This window comes from Tenebrio molitor, chromosome 3, assembly GCF_963966145.1.
Source record: "Tenebrio molitor chromosome 3, icTenMoli1.1, whole genome shotgun sequence".
NCBI lineage: Eukaryota > Metazoa > Arthropoda > Insecta > Coleoptera > Tenebrionidae > Tenebrio > Tenebrio molitor.
In genome coordinates this window covers 21330644-21351760 of record NC_091048.1, presented here as the reverse complement: position 1 = coordinate 21351760, position 21117 = coordinate 21330644, and the positions used below count along the sequence as shown (strand labels likewise).

At 35.0% G+C, this 21117-nt stretch overlaps 2 protein-coding genes and 2 non-coding genes across 12 annotated transcripts in view; 2 read left to right on the top strand and 2 right to left on the bottom strand.

The window, feature by feature from the left end:
* The first annotated feature begins 328 nt into the window (after positions 1 to 328).
* Positions 329 to 8358, top strand: st (scarlet). The gene is made up of 14 exons (XM_069043487.1): positions 329 to 487; positions 982 to 1150; positions 3828 to 3876; positions 3934 to 3983; positions 4035 to 4342; positions 4392 to 4630; positions 4685 to 4877; positions 4936 to 4964; positions 5022 to 5127; positions 5175 to 5402; positions 7208 to 7343; positions 7727 to 7832; positions 7905 to 8005; positions 8057 to 8358. Exons 1-14 carry the CDS (start codon positions 407 to 409, stop codon positions 8230 to 8232), a joined length of 1971 nt encoding a protein of 656 aa, XP_068899588.1. The 5' UTR covers positions 329 to 406; the 3' UTR covers positions 8233 to 8358.
* Positions 5790 to 5863, bottom strand: TRNAN-GUU (transfer RNA asparagine (anticodon GUU)). Its single transcript has one exon. It is a non-coding gene; the product is annotated as a tRNA-Asn (tRNA).
* Positions 5971 to 6044, bottom strand: TRNAN-GUU (transfer RNA asparagine (anticodon GUU)). Its single transcript has one exon. It is a non-coding gene; the product is annotated as a tRNA-Asn (tRNA).
* A 452-nt stretch (positions 8359 to 8810) lies between the features above and the next one.
* Positions 8811 to 21117, top strand: part of Camta (Calmodulin-binding transcription activator) — a 249043-nt gene continuing 236736 nt past the window's right edge. For 6 of the 9 annotated variants that reach the window (XM_069043131.1, XM_069043121.1, XM_069043126.1 and 3 more), the window contains exon 1: positions 8812 to 9054. The gene's annotated coding sequence lies outside the window, so the exon portion shown is untranslated. Of the gene's footprint in view, positions 9055 to 20447; positions 20579 to 21117 lie in introns of those variants that run through there. The other 3 variants (XM_069043130.1, XM_069043119.1, XM_069043120.1) reach the window with 3 other exon arrangements.

The following is a 21117-nucleotide window of genomic DNA, read 5'->3' as shown; positions in this document are numbered from 1 at the left end:
GTCGAAATAAATATTTCCTCCCTCCTGTCAATTTCCCGAGTAAAACTTCTGGCAAATACGAATGGAATAATTCAATTCGCCGTAATAGAAAGGAATGCTATGTATTAGCTTATTGAAGTGAAGTTTCCGAGATATTATGGAATAGCGGAGATTTATTAACGCTTTAATAAATCTAGATCGATTCTTGAAAAAATTTCCGGGTGGTAGGGGAAGCAGGTGTAATATTACGGAGGGTTCTTGCAGGCTTAATTACTGCTCTACGTTGTACAAATAGTAGTAGGGTGTACAGGTTTATTTGTCTCAAGTAAATATTTAGATATGTTCTACTTTTATCAAATATAAAGACGTAATGTGTAGTACTCCAAATGTTAATTTCGCCATGGCACAGTGTAATTAGTGGTTTGAAATGGCATCAGACGAAGAGGGCACACAATTATTTCCTCTGAATACTAGTAGGAGAAATTCAACGAACAATTTCGGAACCAATGTGAGTATGAAACGAAATTTTCGTTATTACACATAATAAACATGTGAAATTAATTTTATTTACCGTCTGAGAACTGTAGATAAGTAAACATTTATCTAATTGTGTTGTTGCTGATGTTTAATTAGAAGCGGCAATTTGAGCACTAAACTGAATTAGCGCGTTGCGTCCTAGAAATTAATTATTATTGTTAGATAATTGCTCGTGAAATATTTAATAATGGATGCAACAATTATTATTGTAATCATCGCGAGCAAATTTGCGTTAATAAATGAAGATTTTATCGATCTGGCCCAAGCCTGGCGGTGGTCCTTGCCCTGATAAATAATTCCTCGTTTATTACGGTTCATCTAGGCCGTGCACTTTTCGCACTTTCGATCAGCGTGTACCAACCGCACCGACATTTAATATCGACGTATCAAAATTAATATTGAATTTCGTACGAGAAAAGAAAATTTTATCTCACGCTGGGGATTTTATTTCGCTTTCGTCGACAGGGCAGTTCTGGAATTTTTGGCGAGAGCGATTCGCTGCTACGGAAAAATCGGAGTTACAATCGGTGGTCACCCACGGAAGAGGGGGTCACGTTGGCCTGGAGTGATGTCTCAGTTTTTGTCCAGTCCAGAAAAAAGGGAAGAATTGTATGCAAGAGAATTATAAATGGGGGTAAGTTATCCGTGCGCGTTAAATTCTGCAAACTAGACAAGAATGCAAAAAGGTGAGTTGTCTGCTACTAAATTATCTTCATGCTGAAACATGACTTTGATGGCAGCGTTAACAGCAAGTTTTTATTCAGACAAGAATTAACTTAGATGCTGTAATGTAGGAAGTGTGTTATTTTGGTGGATGCGCTAAACTAGTACACTAGACTAATAAAATTAAATGATCTGGAAAAAATATTGCAGGAATTCTAGTCGATTTTTTTCAAAATTTTGTAGGTGTAGACAAAGGACCAAAGGTGAAATAAATGAATTGAAATGATGCTGTATTTTTGAATTCTGTACAGTTGGTTGCAAAAAAAAAACGTGAACTGTCAGAATAAAATTGACACATTTTTATAATTTTTTCATAGTGGGAAGGAACCCTTCTTACGAAAGATAGGTTAGAATTACGGTCAAAATTCAATGACATTTAAAAAAATTATTTGATTGGTATTGTTAATAGACAATTAGTTGACAAATGGACAAAACCAAATTTACATTAGGAAAATTTTCTTTTCTCGTAAGCAACTGTACACTAAGCTCAAATTCTAAAGTTACAGAATACGCTGACGAACCAACTAAAAACAAAAGAGTGCAGGTGACAATTTATGATTTTGAATCAATCATACTCTTAATCTAAACGTTAATGAATTATTTAATGCCAAAATGAAGGAACACATTGTGTGCAATTACATAAATCACAATATGCACGGCTAAGAATATTTTTCAAAGAAAGGAAGTTGAAAAGTTAGTCTATTTTTTTAATCAAAGTACCACAACACTGCAGTTTACACCCAAAATAGAGCTGACAACATTGTACACTTCTGACCGAGGGTGAAAAATCTGATCATATAAAAATTGAGGTTATTAGAGATATTAGTAGCGCAGCATGTTAATAAAGTTAATAACAACTATGTAATTTGAGAGTTGAATAAATGTCTCACTTTGCGAGGGATTTTTATTTTTAATAACACGCTCAAATTTTAAATGCGAGTTAGCGTACTTTCAAGGACATTAAAAATGACAGGCGTTGACTTGTATAGCCAATAGATATCATTAAATTCCCCATATTTAGTAAAATTTTATATTTGCAAACCTAAATCAACAGGTCGTGGTTCTTTGATTACTATGAAAGATGTACCGAGTGACTATAAATGATTGAAAATTATTTTGTTATGTTGGTAACACATTTGAAATCTTTAGTTGGCAACATCGTTGGCATGACACACGCAATTTTTAAAATTGAAACAAACGTCAAAAAAATCTAAATCGACAATGTACTTCGTGACTTAACCTAACCTAAATAGGAATGATTGACAGATGATGCACGAGAAGACTTGCACTACCAACTGCATCAGTGTTGCCAATCCACTATTTTCCTTCAATCATTTATAGTCACTCGGTATATAATCTGTTTCAAAATCAAAAATCCACCACCTGTTGAATTATGTTGGCAGAAAAAAAGAAATCCCTAGAAAAAGTTTTTTTTTTTTGGGTTGGCTCAACCTCCCGCCAAAATTTGACACTGAACTGTTCAATTTATTTACGAAACACAAAATAATTATTATGTACAGAGGTTTTAGCTACCATATCATACTTTTTGAGTGAAATAATAAAATGAAAATAAAAAACACGATGAACTACGACCAAAACGACTGTCCAACAGTTTTCATTCATAACCCCACTTTTTTCTGACACTTGCAAACACACTAAAAACAAAAGTTGGCGACGTTGTCGGTTGTATTTTCGAGGTAGAATGCACTGTTGGTGGATTTTTGATTTTTAAACAGATTATATGTTATTTTATGACAGTTCGTTCATGACAGTTGTAATTATGACATTTACGATGATTCACGTTAAGCCATAAGTTTACAAATCTTCTGTTTTTTCAGTTTTGACCAGAAATTTTTTGACACATATTACCATAATGTTGTTACTTATGTCTTTACAAATTCCTCTACATTGAGAAAATATCCTGATGCTGTGTTCGTTACGAGACGATGAATAATTTCTTTGGGTCACATATTCGAATTCTTTGACTATACAGTACGTCACACAGCAAATAAAAACAACAGAAAAGAATTACTCCTTATTGTTTTTCCTTTTTACTTCCTGATTTAACTTAACAGTAACACATCTTTAATTAAATAATAGAAGTGAGAAATTATTTTGAATTAATTTTTGTATTCTAGAATTTCTTAGGTACACGAAATATAATAAAATTAAATTTTTGATGGAAAATTTTTAAATCGCCTAGGTAGAACTATAGGGTGTCCATTATTTTAAATTTCCCCTCAAAGTTGACTGCAGAGTAAAAACACAAACAACGCAAAAAGTGAGGTTAGTAATCGGTGATGAGTTCACAATCGACTCTTCAACGCCAACTTTGAGGATAAACTTAAATGAAAACCGATGTATCCAATAAATTTAATTATTTTTCTTACAAGAATGCTGTTTTCTCATAATCAAGACTGGATTTAATCTTCTGTTCGCTGTTAATTTTGTCCTTTGGTGCCTTACTCACTTTTACACCCTTTCTTTTAAAAGTTTTACGACAATTTTTCTTCTGGGTGCGGCCCTTCATCGTCGAAATGTTCAAAATTTAACAAATTCTTGAGTTATTTGAACCCTTCACGTTCCAGTAACCGGTGCCGTGAAAGCTGGAAGTTTAGTGGCTCTGATGGGGGCCAGGTAAAATTTTAATCTTTTCATTTTCTTCGTGCGACAGTTAAAAATTAACTTTTTTAGTGGCGCTGGCAAAAGCACCTTAATGTCAACTTTGGCCTACAGAAACACAGGTAATTAATTTTCTCTCTGTTAAAAATTCGTTTGAATATTTTATTTGAAAGGTGACGCATCTGTCGAAGGAGACATTCTGGTAAACGGCCGCCCCATCGGAAGCTACATGAAATATTTAAGCGGCTTCATGCATCAAGAAGACATTTTCATCGGATCGCTGACTGTCCTGGAACACATGAACATAATGGCGCGCTTAAAACTCGACAGAAAGACGACGAAACAAGAGCGCGACGCTAAAATTTATCAACTGCTTAAAAGTCTCGGACTCACGAAGTGTCTTCATACTAAAATTGGAAGAAATGGCGACAACAAAGTACTCTCAGGCGGAGAAAAAAGACGTCTAGCTTTTGCCACAGAAGTAAGCACAGAAATAATTATCTCCTGTTGTTTTGCACCTAGATTTTCAGTTATTGACCGACCCTTCGATATTATTCTGTGACGAACCCACTACCGGATTAGATTCGTACTCGGCGCAGAAGATTGTCGCGATGATGAACATGATGGCCTCGTCTGGTAAAACGATTTTGTGTACAATCCATCAGCCATCATCGGACATCTTCTCCACGTTCAGTCAATTGATTCTGGTGGCAGAGGGTAGAATCGCCTTCACGGGAAGCGCAGCCTCCGCACTGGAGTTTTTCGAAAAGTATAAATTCCATTGATTTTGTAAATATTTGATTTGACACAAGATATTTTTCAGAGTAGGTTATAAGTGCCCCTCGTCGTATAATCCGGCGGATTTTTTCATTAAAACTTTGGCAACTACTCCCGGCTTCGAGGAAAATTGTAAACAATCTATAAAGAGAATATGCGATCATTTCGCCGTGAGTGATTACAACAAAGAAGTTGATGTTGTAGTTCAGTATGAATTTCACATGGGAAGGGCTGCGGAGGTAACAGCTTTGAAATGCTATTTTGTAAACAGGCTAAAGTTGTTTTGTGTTTGTCTAGAGCAACATTTATAAAGTGAGGACTAACTTGTGAGTTGAGAGGTGATTCATCTGAACGTATACGAACTAATTTGTCTACACTTTCAGCAATGAATTATTCTTCTGGCAAAAACTCTTCTGGTTGACTTACAGATGGTTTCTTGATCTTTGGAGGAATCCCAACATTCAAATCGCCAGAATTACGCAGAGAATTGTACGAATCTGTTTCCAATGAAAAATAATCCTCATTATTTTTTCCAGGCCATTGCTGTCATGGTGGGTCTGTGCTATTTCGGTACAAAACTGACAACACAAGTTGGTATACAGAATGTTGAAGGAGCCATTTTCCTGATAGTTACAGAAAATACATTCACACCCATGTATGCCATTGTCAACGAATTTCCTCAGAAGTATCCCTTATTTTTGAGGGAATATAAAGCGGGACTGTACTCCTCGGCTATATATTTTTTATCACGAATTTTAGCAATGGTAACGGAATTTATTATTTACTTTCTCTGATTCGAAGAAACGATGAGTTCAGAAAAACTCCTTCAATCTATGTTTTTAATAGGGGTGAATAAAAGCAGCAATTCAGTTCGTGTTTTCGTATACACTAAATAATGGTGTGAGATCGAAGATTTTGCTTAGCGATATCACGAATCGTGCGCTCGATCGAAAAATCAGAACGAGTTCCTTTATTAGAATGTTACAATTTATTATTCAAATCTCATCCTACATATAAAATGAGGTAGAAGAAAATTTCGATTTTTTAGGTGAATAATGGCACCGTTAAATTTGGATATCGTAGACTGTCATATTCGAGAAGCTAAATTAATAATAGTATTGATTTCTTTTCAATGTTGAGAAAAAAAAAAGCGCCCCCGGGTGGGCTCGAACCACCAACCTTTCGGTTAACAGCCGAACGCGCTAGCCAATTGCGCCACGGAGGCTACAATAATCCTTCGCTTACTAACGTTTTTATTGGCCACGGTCGACAAGTTTATCATTTTTCGTTTTTTGCAAAAATATATTAAATGAATTTAAAAAAAAGTGGTGCCGCCCCCGGGTGGGCTCGAACCACCAACCTTTCGGTTAACAGCCGAACGCGCTAGCCGATTGCGCCACGGAGGCTGCATGCCAGTTTTTCTCCATGAAGTTTTCCTGGAGCGCTTATCATTTGTGGTAAGATAACTAAAATATTTCATCTTCGTAATCACGTCGCCACAGATATATAATTTCATAAACAAAAATGTTATCAACAACATTAGAAAATGTAACAAATAACATAAACGGTATCGTGCGATCAACAATTACTTAGATAGGGGAGGCTATGACTTTGACAGTGTTAGATTTTTCGTATCTTTGCTAACTCAGTTGATAAATGTCAAACAACTGTCATTGTGAATCAAATGTTAACGCAAAAATGGTTTTTACTTCAGAATATAAAAGATTCATCATTGAATCTTATTTTCGTAATTGTGTTTTCAATAACGGAGAATGGACATGCAGCGCTGTTGCCTATTTGAACGGGTTTCGGCAAAAATGTTAAAATTTAAATTTAGGTATATGCAACCAAAAATACTTCCGTGCATCTAGAGCATCTGGTCTAGATTTGGAAATATGTCCAAAATCTCAAAGGCTTCTTTGATCTAAATAATTGTTGATCGCACGGTATAATTATTTATAGCAATAAATTGGCAATGATTTATCTGTGCACGTTAACATTTTATGATAGGCTTTTACTTACGTGTAATACGTAATTTTTGTAGGATTTATGAATAACGTATACCCACAGCTCTGTTCAGATTTCACCGAAAACAATGAAGATATTTTTCGTTTCATGCCTAAAAACATCTTTCGCCCAACAATAAAAGCGGTAATAAAACATGTTCACGCTTGCTAAAGGCAAATGAGTGGGTGGAATACCAAAAATTACTTTAGTGGATTGATCGACTTATCTTTACGGCCTCTATCTTTATAACAATCGTAATTCGATGTCGTGAATGGGAACAGAGCGTGAATTACCCCAAAAACTCCCAATTCCACAATTTCAATAAACTGTTTCGATCGACTGCCGACCATGTGACTCTTCGGAACTTGTCTGTGCCGACTGTATAATTTAAATTCATCAAACGACAAACATTCAATGGCCATCATCTAATTATTTAAAAACACAAATGTGAATTATATTCAATTGTGTTCGGATTAGATCCATTAAAATGTTTCATTGTGACTACAAATTATAATTCGATTTTAGCAGCACTTGTATGTCATCACAAATAATTTGGTTCCAGCTGCCTGGTTTAATAATAGAGCCAGTTTTGTTCGTGATAACAGTATATTGGCTCTCGGGACTCCGTGCGACTACTTATGCCTTCTTAATGACAAGTTTGGCAGGTATTCTTACCTTGAATGCCGCTGCTGCGTGCGGTAAGTAATTTTAATAACAACCACTAAACCATTTGCTACATAATAATTTCACTCGACTTATCACGTTTTTAAATTACACGTTACACCACAGCTTGTCCAAATTTGTCCCAAAAGTGTCCATAAATCCCCCTTTATTGGACGTTAAAATTAATAAAACACCTTAAATATTGGCATTAATCCTACAGCCACCTGCTTTACCCGCCTAGATTATTATTTGCACTTACTTCACTTGCCCCAGTTTTTTTCAGACAAGCTCTATTATTAATCCCAAACTTAAATTATGGATTTATTCTAAATGCGTCACATTTTAGCTGAATATTTCATCATAACGCTTACCATGATCGCTATCAAAATTCTCTGTATGTACAAATTTCTTGTTCCAGGAGTATTTTTCTCCAACGCTTTCGACTCGGTGCCCTCAGCAATCGCATATTTGGTTCCTTTCGATTACTTGCTCATGGTGACTTCAGGAATGTTCATTAAGCTAAGGTGAGAACTTTGTCAAATATGTATATGTAAAAAAAACAGTCAAGTACATATTTGGTGTACAAATATTTTCAGTACTCTTCCTCAAGTCATCTCTTGGACAAAGTATCTCTCTTGGTTGATGTATTCAACGGAGTTGATTTCTATAGTTCAATGGGACGGAATAAAAAATATCAGTGAGCTGTTTCTTTCTGCAGACTCGAGAAAATTATTTATATTTTTTTCAGCGTGCGATGTTTCCGATCAGGATATCCCTTGCTTAACTGCAGGCTCTCAAGTTTTAGAAAAATACAGTTTTTCAGCGGCCAACTTGTTACGTGATTTATGGAGCATGGTGTTTTTGTGTATCGTCTTTCACTCCCTGGGTTTTATGTGCTTGTGGCTGAAAACGAGAAAAAAATAATTTTTTGGTTTGGAGTTGCGTTATCATCATTCGCTTAAATTATAAAAGGGTGTTGTGTCGGATTGTTTATGTGTTACATAACAACAAATTTGTATCGAATATGAAGAATAAAAAGTGTTAAAAATAGCGTTGTGTTAATCGGGTTAAAAAGCTCAAAAGCTCGAGCTGACCTCTGTTTAAAAATAGTGTACTAGGGGCTACAACCGGATCAATGCTGCCCAAAGTCAAAGGGTTCCGGGTTTACTCAAGACTGTAAGCTTAATAGATTATTGAAACAAACTCGTGATGTCAATAAAGATAAAAATAAATGGTGTCTCTTTAACGTTAATAAAACCGTCATCTGTCAACGTCAAATTCGGGAGGAAATAAAGAAACGATCGAAGCGGCCAATAAAAACGTGCAGATTAAGCAGCGCAGCCAACGTAGTCGCACGAAATAAACCCGGTGCAATCGTAATAAAACTGGCACCGGTTTATCGAATTAATATCGCTAATTGCACCTGTAACGATTCTGAATCCTGATAATTCGGTCTTTTCAAAATTAAAAATCAGCTCGTGAACGCGCCTGTCAACGGTGCGCGCGCACGTGCTCAGTCCGAACTGTCATGGAGCTCGTTTGACAGCACACAGTGTTTGTGTTTAAAAATATCGCGAAATTCCGAGATTTAATGATAACATGCACATCGAATCGTCAAAAACAGGTGTGTAAGTGTTGTGTACGTCGTTCTAGAAAAGATTTCTGTCAAAACATCGCCCACTTCACTCAGCAAATCGAAAACAATCAACTGACCCCCTGAAATAGATTTACACCTGTGCCTGATAAGTGAGTATTTTTTGGAGATTTTTTTTGCCAGACTTTTTGTCAATAGTGGGACGCCCTCTCGGCCCGGCCGACTTAAAATATCGCTTCCGGCGGAAGTGTCGGCAAGTTCGTGCGATAACCTTAATTGTCCCTGAATCGGGGGCGATTTTTTCCACCGGGTTCTAACGATTTTTCAAATTGACATCGATCCCGGAAGGATTGCAACAGAATTCCGGAAGTGGCAGGGCCGAATACCAAACTCAAGCGTCTTCGGGTTGAAGATGTGGAGTTAAAAAACCACTCCCACTTTTATGTTTTCCACCATCAAGAGGTTTTACGGTAATGTTAAGCCTTATCAGCACTCGCCACAAATTCATTACTGATTGTGGGAAATTTATCTCAATGGAATTCGTAATTTGTTCATTCATCGTGTTGTCGGTTTCTGCGCGTTTTCCCCGATGACACCGCAAGGGGCATCTCACTAACGACACCAAAAGAATTTTTAATTGATCGGTCGAGAATTGTTCTGTCAATGTTTGATTTGTCTTTGTAACTTCTTTGCTCTGAGTTTTTCCTACGAATTTCTTTTTAATGAGAAAGCGCTCTTGTGCCGTAGAATCGAGACTTTATTGCACCAACTCCTGAAAACGTTTAATATTTCAGCATACAGAGATCAGAGTTTGGTTACTAACACGTGAAATGGAGATAAAAGGGCAGATATAAAATCTTCAGAAGCGACAAAGGCGGTAACAATATTTTTCGTAAACTTGAGCCTTCATATTACTACGTTGGAATTGGCTTCGCTTACAGGATCAGTTTTTTGTTAACAGTTATTGTTCCCGCCATTTTGTCGAGATGTGGGAGATGCTGAAACATAATTTCACTTTCATGCCTACCCTCCACACTGCCACGGCATGAAACATGAATTTTCACAACGATCGTTACATCATTTTATTAATCTTCAAATTCCGGTGTTAATCCCCCAAATCAATCATTTTGTTCTAATTCACAACATTGTTCATATCTAGCTGAACCAACCAATTCATCAAATGAAACAATCTAAATGATTTTTATTAAATGCTGTTAGATAATCGTACCGAGTAATCAGAGTTGATAAATAGATACCTACCCAGTGCAGCCTTAAATACGTAATATAATAACAATGATTTATTCTCATTTTCGAATTTAAAGGTGGTTTTTATTATTTTCTTTTTATTGGCCATTTCGTCGGTAACTTTGTTTGAATAAGCATTTTTCAAATTAATAAAAGAACTTTGTAATTGATGTTTTTTCGGGGATTTGCAGGGATTTGGTTTCTGTTTTCGTGAGGGCAAATAAGGGTGTAGAGGTAAATACTGGCGTAAGTTCCGTCGGTAACGTGGGGATCGATTAAAATGTAAAACTTCATGGCGGGTTCTCGCTTGTGTTTCGGCATAAACGGGGGGTTTTTGATCGGGGACCGGGATCGTACACTCTGGGGATTTGTTGAAAGGTACAAAATTAATTATTAATTCACAAACAGACGCCGACAAGTCGAAAGTCATGCAATTAGCCTTCGCCCCGGTGTGCCCGAGCACATTAAATAAATTATCCGCCGATACAAAATGTAAAAGATTCGTTATTGGCAAACCGCCGCCCGAGGGGTGTGCGAGTCTTTCATCAATTAACCCCAAAAGGAAAACGAGAAGCTATTTTTGTTTTCCAATTATTGTTCGAAGGCTGGGCAAAGAATCCAGGCCATCATCCCTTTCGACGGTCTCCCGTTTTCCGGCTCTTGTAAATTGCAAACTTATCAGATTTTCTCAACTGTTTCAGACCGTGTTTCGTTTAACCCTCTAAATTTAAGCGACTTAACGCTGTTAATCATTAATCAATATTTATTTCGTACCAACCGGAGGACCGGAACAATTTTCAGGAGTTAGTTTCTCTTCCTCTTCGTCTCGGCATTCTTATTTAGCTCCTGCCGTCCTAAAATAACCCGCAAGTAAATTCGCGTATAAAAACAACAAATTGCCCCGACCTCATCCTATCCTAGTTTCTCTTTCCTTATTCTGACCATATTTTTCATTGGGTAGGTCTTATTTTTGTTTCTTCTACCGACCCATAATAACTTTCTTTGGGATTTTCAAACTGTAATTTTATTAATGGAATGCTTGGCTTTATCGTTTTCTTTTTTTTTTGTTCGGGGTTTGTTGACCATTCGGCTTTGTATTGTTTAAAAGAGAAAATATACAATAAATATTATTTCTTCCGTAAAGAATAGTGTGTCAACAAACGTCGCGTGTTTCTTTTATTTCGCTTCGATTAAATCCACAGTAACTGGGGTTTTTGTAATACAATACCATTGGAAAAAAATTTGTGTCGCTTTGTGGCCGTTTGTCACGTTCCCTTAATTTCGAACGTAACCATATTTATTTAGCCTTTTGTAGTCGTCCTCTCTTATTAGCAAATATTTGTTCGAATACTGTTAATGTCAAGTATTGATTTATCCACCTGGTGTAATTAAAGTGGAACTGGAAAGTCCCTAGAGTTAATTAATACCGAGGCGACGGACGTTTTTATTAATTAAAACCTTCTAATATGCGATTTTTTCGTGATCTTCAAAGTTAATTAATGCAAAACGCCCAAATTTATGATAAATTACTGTACCAGATTTTTGTTCGTTGTTTTATTGTGAAGATTAATCGTCGGGGCTTGACGATTTTTAATTATAACCATAAAATTCTCTAATGGACGAGAATTTGATTAGCGCGAATGAGGACAAAGTTGAATTTTATTGCTTTATTTTTGCGGCCGTTTCTATAACAAGTGGACGATCTGTGATAACGTGCTGGCATAGGTCCTTATGGACGAATTCAAATCGCGTCTAATTTAAGATCACCGAAAATAGGAAGAGCGGTATTAATCACGAGTCACGTCACAGACAACGGGTAAATGATTCAGGTGCGTTGGTTTTATTGTCCTCGCTAATTTAATTAAAATTTTCCTGGACCCGTGACGATTCGACGAAAATGCAAGCGGATTTATGGTTACCAAACGTCGAGACGCTGAAGAGATTACGACGTTATATAGAGAACATCCCTCAGAAAAGTCAAAACTTGACTAATTTCAACATTTTTATCTTTGAGCAGTGTCATCCAATTAACCTTGAGTAATCTTTTAAAATTTGCTTATAATAAAAGATCAAGTTTCGTAAAGTAAATACATACATACATACAGGGTTATTCACGAGAAGGGTATTTCTGAACTTCTTTTTGCCGCAACCCATTATACACATTCCAACAACATCTTGATTTCAAATTTTGAAAATAATTATAACTGAATCCGCGATGGCTCTTAGTCCTGTCTCTTTGACGTTAAAGCAAAAAATCTTTGTGAATTCGAAAAATTGGTTTTTACAATAACGACGAAAAGACCAACATGAGTTCTAAATCGGACGGACCCGTTTTGAATGAGATAGTCTTATGTTTTGTAGTATGTTGTTCCAAGTATGTTAAGAATCATTATCAATGGATGAAGTGATGGTTGTAAAGCTTGAATGATATAATGTATGGTCAAGTGGCCTGGTACTTGCTTTTGTTTCCGTTAACGTATGACATAGCTCATCAGCTGTCAAACCATAGATGTCAACTGTCATTTATTCAGTGGACAGTGGAAAAAGATTTATTAAATTAATTTAATTTACAATAAAATGATAACCATTGTGAGATTATGTATCTGAATGTAAAAGAGAGAAAACAGCGGCATTCTGATTCTTTGAAATTTAAATTATATGTATGTAATACGAAATTGATTATATTATTATTGAACAAAGTCAGAAATTTGCTCTTGTAAGGCCACGGAGAGAAGTTGTGCAATACCAAATTTGCTCATTCTTGAATTATAAAGAGCTTTTGTCTTGTTGTAAGATTAAAAACAATAAAAAGAAGACCAGTATAAAGGATTGGTTATTTCTCCACTATTTATTGAGTAGAAAATTACTCTTTCATTGAAAAAATAGTTTGGTGAATCAATGTTTAATTTGCTTAGAACTAGAAGTGATGGCACAATTTGTACCACGACTTTCGGACTTAATCCATCATAGCTTGGGGAAGAATTGAAACATTTTTCATAATTTAGGAAATCCGTTTATGACGAACAGCAGAATTATTTAGCGTTATATGTCGACGAAGTAATGCCACTATTAAGTCAAAATAACGATTATGAGAGGCATTTATCTCAATTTATTAAAAATTGATTGTAAAAAGGGGGAATAAATATTACGCATTTCCTTCCCTTCACAATCTCCTTATTTAAGAGCTCGGATGATTCAAATATAAGAACAAGAACAATTTATATAAATTCCTCTATGAAATGAAGAATGCTTGCGAATTGTTTACGTTGAGAACTTGGTTAGGTTTAAGTAGAAACTTTTTGTTTCTGTTGCTAAGGCTAAAGGTTGTTATGTTAAATATTGAATTTCTCATTACATGTGTAAGTTGTTTCTATATTTTTATCCTCTTTTTATTTTTGAAGTAGTCAAGATTTTTTGTTTACTGAATTCAAATTACACTTCAATATACACTGACCGGCACAAAAAACGGCTCATTATGATTTCTTTAATAAATGATCTTGAAATTATATTTGTGCTTATTTTTCTTTATTATAGTTAAATTGGGACATTTTCAATGATCGCGACTGCTATGGTCACCATGGCAACCGAATTGTTTTGTTTAAATAAATTATTAGAAAATTTGCGCTACTTCCAAGTTGTGTTTTTGTCGGTTGATTTACGTGTTAAAAGATTTAATTTGACAATACGAGATACTAATTCAAAATGCTGTTAAAATTTTGGCATAACAAAATTTTTTCTAAAAAATTACTTTTATTTTTTTTTTCATTAATATTTTATTTGCTGTGTTTAATGTTTTGTTTGTCGGATATTCTTTGGCAAAGAATAACTTAAATAACACTTATCAATACAACATGATATTAAAAAATTTTTCTTAGACAATGAATTACTTAATTATATTAATAAAATTCAAAGTGAGTCGTTTTTTGTGCCGGTCAGTGTATATAGCGCATACGAAATAGCTTGTAATGTCAATGAAGTTAGCTTTATTATATATATTTAATGTTTTCAAAAGCGCAGTTTGACCAAGTGTTGGTAACGATACCTCATCATTCATTTAGGAACCGTTTTCAAACCAAAACCATTTTTGATCTTTCTTTGTAGCAATGACATTTACGACTGGATTATTCAAGTTAAGACAAAGGTTTTCAAATCTTTTTTTTTTACAGCCGCCCTAGGTCATACATTTTTTTTTACAATTCTCACTCAATCTAGAGCAACCGTTAAGTATGCTTGGAATGAATAATCACAATCAGATATACCTAAACTATTTTAAAATTGCTCAGTAGAAGTCGTTCTGCTACGTTCTGCTAGACGTATTTTCTACAAAAATATTGTTTTTGTAAAATCGTATCAAAATGAAGTCACTTATACAGTAATTTGCGGGCGTAAATAATGCCTTTTGCGCCCTAAGGCGTAAAAGAACAACAATTAATTTTAATAGGTATTTTATTTGTTGCATCACATTGGCAACCAACAACATAACTCTTGATTTTTGAGAACGAATCATGTCATTTATTTTTTCAAAGCTTTAAGGTGGATTTAAATGAATTTACAAAAAATAATGTTCTCATTTCGGGCGTGAACGGCGATTTTGGCCCTTTAGCGTCTTATAATCCCTCGGCCCTTCGGGCCTCGTGCTTATAATTCCGCCGCGGGCCAAAATCGCCTCCTTCACGCCCTTAATACAAAAATATCTATTAGTTAAGTGCCGTCTTTAATTCCTGTATTTTTCACAAAAATTAATTTGGAACGTTGCAAACAGCTGGATACATCATTAGTATAATTGAAAAGTACGTATATCAGAGATCCGAGAAGATGAGGTGATAGGTTGTGATCGTAGCAATTAAAAAGTTCTCAGTTTTAACAAACTAGTTTGATTCAAGTAACTTCAGTGATTGAATTGCTTGTACAACTGTGTCTAATTATGCCCGTTCTGACAAGAAAATTACACGTTGCGTTGAAATCGAAATCGTGCTTTTGGTTTCACCGAAAAAAAGTCTGTTTTTTTCCTGCTCGGGGATAGCAGAAGAGGTATTTTTGTACGCCGCTTTACGACATCAAGTTAGAACTTGTAGCCGAATTGTATTGCAAATGGCGGGTCTCTAAATGTCAGGTGGTTTGTGCTCGACTAGGAGAACTATAATTTTGGCATGTTTAGTTGGAATTCCCCGTTGGAAATAAAAATAACCTTGAATAATGCCGTGGAATTTCGTTCTAAATTGTGACGATTGGGGGGGTGCTCAAGGAAGATCTCATTGCGCGTGGAGATTGCGTGGTGAAAATTTGAATTCCCAACTTAAACGGGATGAAAAGCACGCACAAAGTCGATACAGCTCTAATAAAATATTTATAAGGACCCATGTAAATTGCCGTTATGAAATATTCAATAAACAGGCTATTAGAGTTCAAGACTTGTATCACATCAGCGGTAATACCCGACATGATATTGTATTTTCTACAAACAAGGCTCGCGCTATCGATCTAACCTGGACAAAAAAGGAGTTTAACGATTTAAAAAAAAAAAATCTAACAATTTTGCGTTCATGTTGATAGGCGACATGCATTCATTCAATTTCACATGAGGGAGGTCAAGTTTACCGATTTCCATCGTGATTCCGAGCCCGAAAAAACAATAACAGCGGTAATGCCTGCGTTTTAATGAAACCCAATCCATCATACCGTCGTGTGACGTATTCCTCGCGGATAAATCAATTTTTTTTTCGGTATAGAATAATTAACGGAGCACACGGGCCAGGAGAAATGATTGCCTTCCGGGGGGAAGACTCGCCGTTTTGATTTCTGTAATTGCGTCTGGCGAGGGGCAGGTCCGGGGTGATGAGGTGTGACGTTGTCCTGTGGGCGGCGTGTGACTTTGATGGACGACTAAAACGTCGCGTGACGGCCGATAGCGTTCTGGAATAGGAAGCCATCGATAGCCAAACGCACGAACGCGTTTCAATTTATAGATTAGTTACGCACATATGATTCCATTTACATCTTGATTTCTCCATCAAACTTCTCGAGTCCTCCGAGACCGAGAAGAATGATCCGAGATCGATGCTTATCGAACTGCAACCAGTTACGTACAAAGCGCACCATCAGCAACGGCGTATATCCCGAAAGATCGACGACGGGAATGCCTCCGGCTTTGTTAAAAATGTCGAACTGGCGTTGACACGGTTTTTTGTCCAAAAGTTTATTCAGCTTGATGAACGCCAACCTGAAAAGCGGCCGCCGATAATGGCTATCGCGAAATAGTCCATTCCGTGAATTCTGAATGGGAAAATTTTTGTATGTTTTGGCGGGGAGCGAGAGTAAGTATTTAACGTTCGCTAAAAGTAAAAAATGGAGTGATGCAAAAATGATTTTTTTCTGGTTTGTTCAATTTTTGAGCAATTTGCTACAAAGCCAAGAGCAAACGCAAGGCAAGCCTGTAAAAGACTGGTTTTACTTTCATGTTCCAGACCAGTAACATCCGGAAAATATTGTGTTGTTTTTGGTGGTTGTGTCGAAACGCACAATTGTTCATATTAAATGGATTTTTAAAAGACCAACATATAGGTTCTGCAAACCAAGAGTTTTAGGTTGGATTCCAAATGTCACGACGTATTTTGTTTTTTATACTAAATTTATTCTGTATAAATTAAATTATTTCCAGACAGATTTTAATCTTAAAAATAAATTTGATTGGAGGAGGGTAATAAACTTGTTGAAATTATGACTATGATTGTAAATAGAAGACGTATGAAATAATAAATGTAACGCTTTGTAGCAGAACTTTTCCTGGGTTGTCATCGTTCACGAATCAATTTTATCTGCGATCGTGTAAAAAGTAGGCACTTTTTGCATTGAAAATCGTTGTCAAAGTTGCCGTTTCGTAAACTGACTGAATTGTGCAATAATTGTTGCATAATTACTAAAAGTAAAACGTTATGATCGTAGATAAAATGTTGTAAGACATACGTGTAAAAAGTTCCTTTATTGCGCTCACATCCTTTAAAACACTCTTTCGTACCTCGCTCGTATTTAAAACCCGTTCGTACAATAAAGGATATTTTTTTACACATAAGTGCAATATCTTAAATAACTTTTTAAATTGCCATGAAGTTATTGTTGTTAAAATATTTTTGAATTTGTGAATATTGTTTTTATCATGTTAATTGAATACCTCAAAATCTATGATTTCAGCAACATTGATAACACTTGGATAAGTTCAATAACACCATTATTTTCAAACTAAACAGACTGTACTTACTTTCCATTTCTTTACTTTGTTATCTTGTTCAAAAGGTATGGATTAGGTAAATATTTGTCTAAAAAAGTTCGAGTGTGAGACTATTAATACAATTTCTATTTTTAGGAAGAATATTTTTCCTGGATCGGGTGAAAATACAATGTTATTTTTAATTTTAAAACATTTCTTGGCACTATGGAAAATTTAGTTTTGTCGTTACATTGTATTTTCCCTCAGAAAATAGTCTTTTACAGTTTGTGACAATGTATTTGTTAATCTGGAAAAGCCAACTATGGATGATTTGCAAGAGATTTTAAGCTAAGCCTGAAATTTCAAAGAAATTGTCGAATTAGTTGTTTCAGATCAACTCTTCCAAACAAGACATCCAAAAAATCCATTAAAAATGGAACTGCTTGCTTTAAGTTCAATTTTATCAAATTGCATTTTCCGGTAATTTTTGTAGACTTAAGGGGGAGATTCACGAAACTTTGCAAATTTGCAAATCGTTAACGAAACGGCAAATACAATGCTTCAACAATGTCAGTTGTCATGGTTTTGAATTTGCAACGCCTTATCGAGCCTTACCGAGTTTCGTGAATGACCCCCTTAGATAGCGAGGACGACGTGGATACGATTGCGAAAAGATTATATTTTTTATCATAGTTACGAGTGATACTGATTTTTGACTCAAGTACAATCTTGTAAAAAATTTAATTTTTATTTTACCCACTCGTCGGTAATTTTTTGTGTTATTGCTATGTATTTGTCACTTGATATGATCTATAGTTTTTTGAGATTGTAAATTTTTAGAATTGCGTAAGTCGTAAGAGATAAATAAGAACTCTTAACACAGAAAAATCTTTTATTTAAATACATTTTCTTATTCAACGCAGAAAAAATAAAACTATGTACATAACCATTTTCCAAAAATAGTCGATTAGGAACCTCAAAGAATTTTTGTCTGCAAATAAGTCACTCAAATTTTCATGAGTATATGTACAGTTAATTTCAAAATTATAGAGTACACCTAATTTTGTACAGTGTGAAATGCACTTACATTTTTTGTCAACGATCAATGTCAATTGTGACAAACAAAATGCCTGATCTAACCGAAAACGCGAAAGTGCTCATTCTTTCCAAATTAGAAGAAGGGTGGTCGATCCGGAGAGCACCGCGCAGAGGATAAAACAGACACTATTATGGTGTTCTAAAATATCAGCGACATTTTGTGTTGTCAAACTTACCTAACCTATATAAAAAATATGACACTCAAATTTCAAAAAGGCATCTTACATGTGGAAAAAACTGTAATAAATCGACTTCTTGATTTTTGAGGTGTACTCGATAATTTTGAAATTAACTGTATATCATACTGAGACCAAAACACTTTATAAACCCATTATTTAAACTAAAAAATAAATATCCTTGAGGGTTAAAATGGAAATGATACTAAGAAGAAAGTTTTTTATATCCGCCTTATTAAAAACTGGATCTGTCATTGCCGTATGTAAAGTCCATTCAAAAATCAAAAAACCACCACCTGTTGCTTTAGGTTGGTAAAATTTAAAAAACCCTAGGTAGATATTTTTTCATACTATGTTGGTAACTATAAAAAATTATGACATTTATTTGATTCAAGATAAAATTCAATTGCTTTGAATTCAATTCATATTGTTTTATTAGCAGCACGTTTCATTTATTTATTGGTTCTTTTTATTTTTACTTAAACATGCCCAGAAAAACAAGACATTTAATAAACACTTAACCTCAAAATTACAATTCTCACTAAATTTTACACTAAACAACGTTGCCGATAGTAATTATCGAGGAAAATGCGACGTTGGTGGTTTTTTGATTTTTGAATGGACTTTATATTTATTTTATCCTTTCGTTCCAAAAATGCAAAAACTAGAAAAATGATTCCATTAGTCTAGTATCTTAATCTTAAGTATGGGTTAAAATATCAATATACAGGGTGTCCCAAAATTGGCGTACAAACTACTTACTACCTTATCGAGGATGCTTAAATGTACATGAAAAAAATATGGAAAAAATGTTTCCGACAAAAAAAAATTTTTTATTATTATTATTAACGGTAATACAATGTAAACAAAGATATATTCATACATCATTACCTTGCAATGTTATCGTTGAGGATTTAAAATAATTTTTTCGATTTCCAAAGCTTCTAAATTCTCTATTATGCATGATTAAATATTGGTAGTGAGTGATCTTGTACTTTGTGATAATATGTACGATAAGAGGTAGCTGTCATGACAATTTCATACATATATTTCAAAATAATTGACGTGTTAAGTGCCACTTTCAAAGACCGCCAAATCAGCAAATAAGTTCAATAGAATTTTTTTAACATTTTTCTGACGTTTACGGTAATCTCTTCTACATCGTAGTGCACCGTTAGTACTCCATTTTTGGGACACCTGTATCTAAATTGTAAAACAGTTGTTATTGACAGAATTGTTTGACAGCAAACATATATGTAAATAGTATTTCACGTAGAGATAAGAACCGACATTTACAGCTCTTTTTTTTACAATGCAGAAATTTACTAAACAAAATTGTTAAACATTTTGTCAAGCAATAAACAACAAATTCCGTGTTTCATTATTATTATTTTTTTTATTTAGGAAGAAAATGCATCCGGTTTTATGTTTAAAGGAACGGTGTGCATTTGATGTGTGTATTGGACACAATAAGCGCTTTCTCTGTTTTGATGAAGATCGTAAAACGTAAGTCACAACTTTTTCGAAATTGGAAATGACGAATGAAAATAATTTGGCTAGCACCTCTGTGAGAATTGGCTAGATACAAGTAAATAGGTACTAATGTGTTTCGTGTGTAGAAGGACTTTTTAATTTGTAAATGAGGATTAGACGAAGGTAAACAACGCTCGGTGAACGTCAATATGTGTGTTTTATCAACGGTTAATGCATGTGATTGCGAACAAACGAGCGCTTTTTGTCTTCCATTAGGGAGCGATATTTTTCCCGATTAGGGCGGACCGTTAAAAACGTTCGTTAATTATAGGAGAACGTGTATGTACATGTGAAGTTGCATTTGTCGTGACAGAAGCTCTTCAGTATCGGAAAATTCATCAATCGCCGACTCGAGCGACATGCAACACATAAACGGATTAGAACAGCTCGAGGTGCATCAAGATCTGGCTTTGTGAACTTGTAAGTGTTTGCTTCCAATCCATACATCTTCCTTCCATTCGCCTCGAGATGACTATTTGTCAAAGGGTGAACGGGTTCGAGGACGCAACATTTTTTGTCCTCGTCCACCAATTCGCAAACGACTTGTTAAACTTTGCACCTGTTATTCTACTTTTATCGATTGGCGACAACTCGAGAATAAATCGCTTTTGTAATCGGTTTTCCAACAATGTACTTCAAAGAAATCTTGCAACTTGTAATTTATTTTCGTATAAGCTATTTTAAAAATTGTATTCTGCTGGTATCGACGTGTATCTCCAATTTAAACATTTATATTAAAACCATAACTGAAACCGACTTAACGTTAGCGACCAGAGATCTTAGTATCTTTAACTTTTCAGATGCTCATTAGAATACAGTAAATTTATAGAGTAATTCTTTAAGGACAATATAAATATGTATGGCAATTTATGGACTTCGGGTCTTACTAAAAAACTAACGAATCATGTTACTAACAGACAGCCTGCAGGAGAGATTTGTATTTCTATTACAGTAATGAG

What these genes read in the sequence shown, in the direction of transcription:
- st (XM_069043487.1), top strand. Translation starts at nt 407, where the DNA reads ATGGCATCAGACGAAGAGGGCACACAATTATTTCCTCTGAATACTAGT. An exon ending in CCAGAATTACGCAGAGAATT is followed by an intron (nt 5,128 to 5,174) that starts GTACGAATCTGT and finishes TATTTTTTCCAG; the next exon opens with GCCATTGCTGTCATGGTGGG. An exon ending in TATCACGAATTTTAGCAATG is followed by an intron (nt 5,403 to 7,207) that starts GTAACGGAATTT and finishes ATTTGGTTCCAG; the next exon opens with CTGCCTGGTTTAATAATAGA.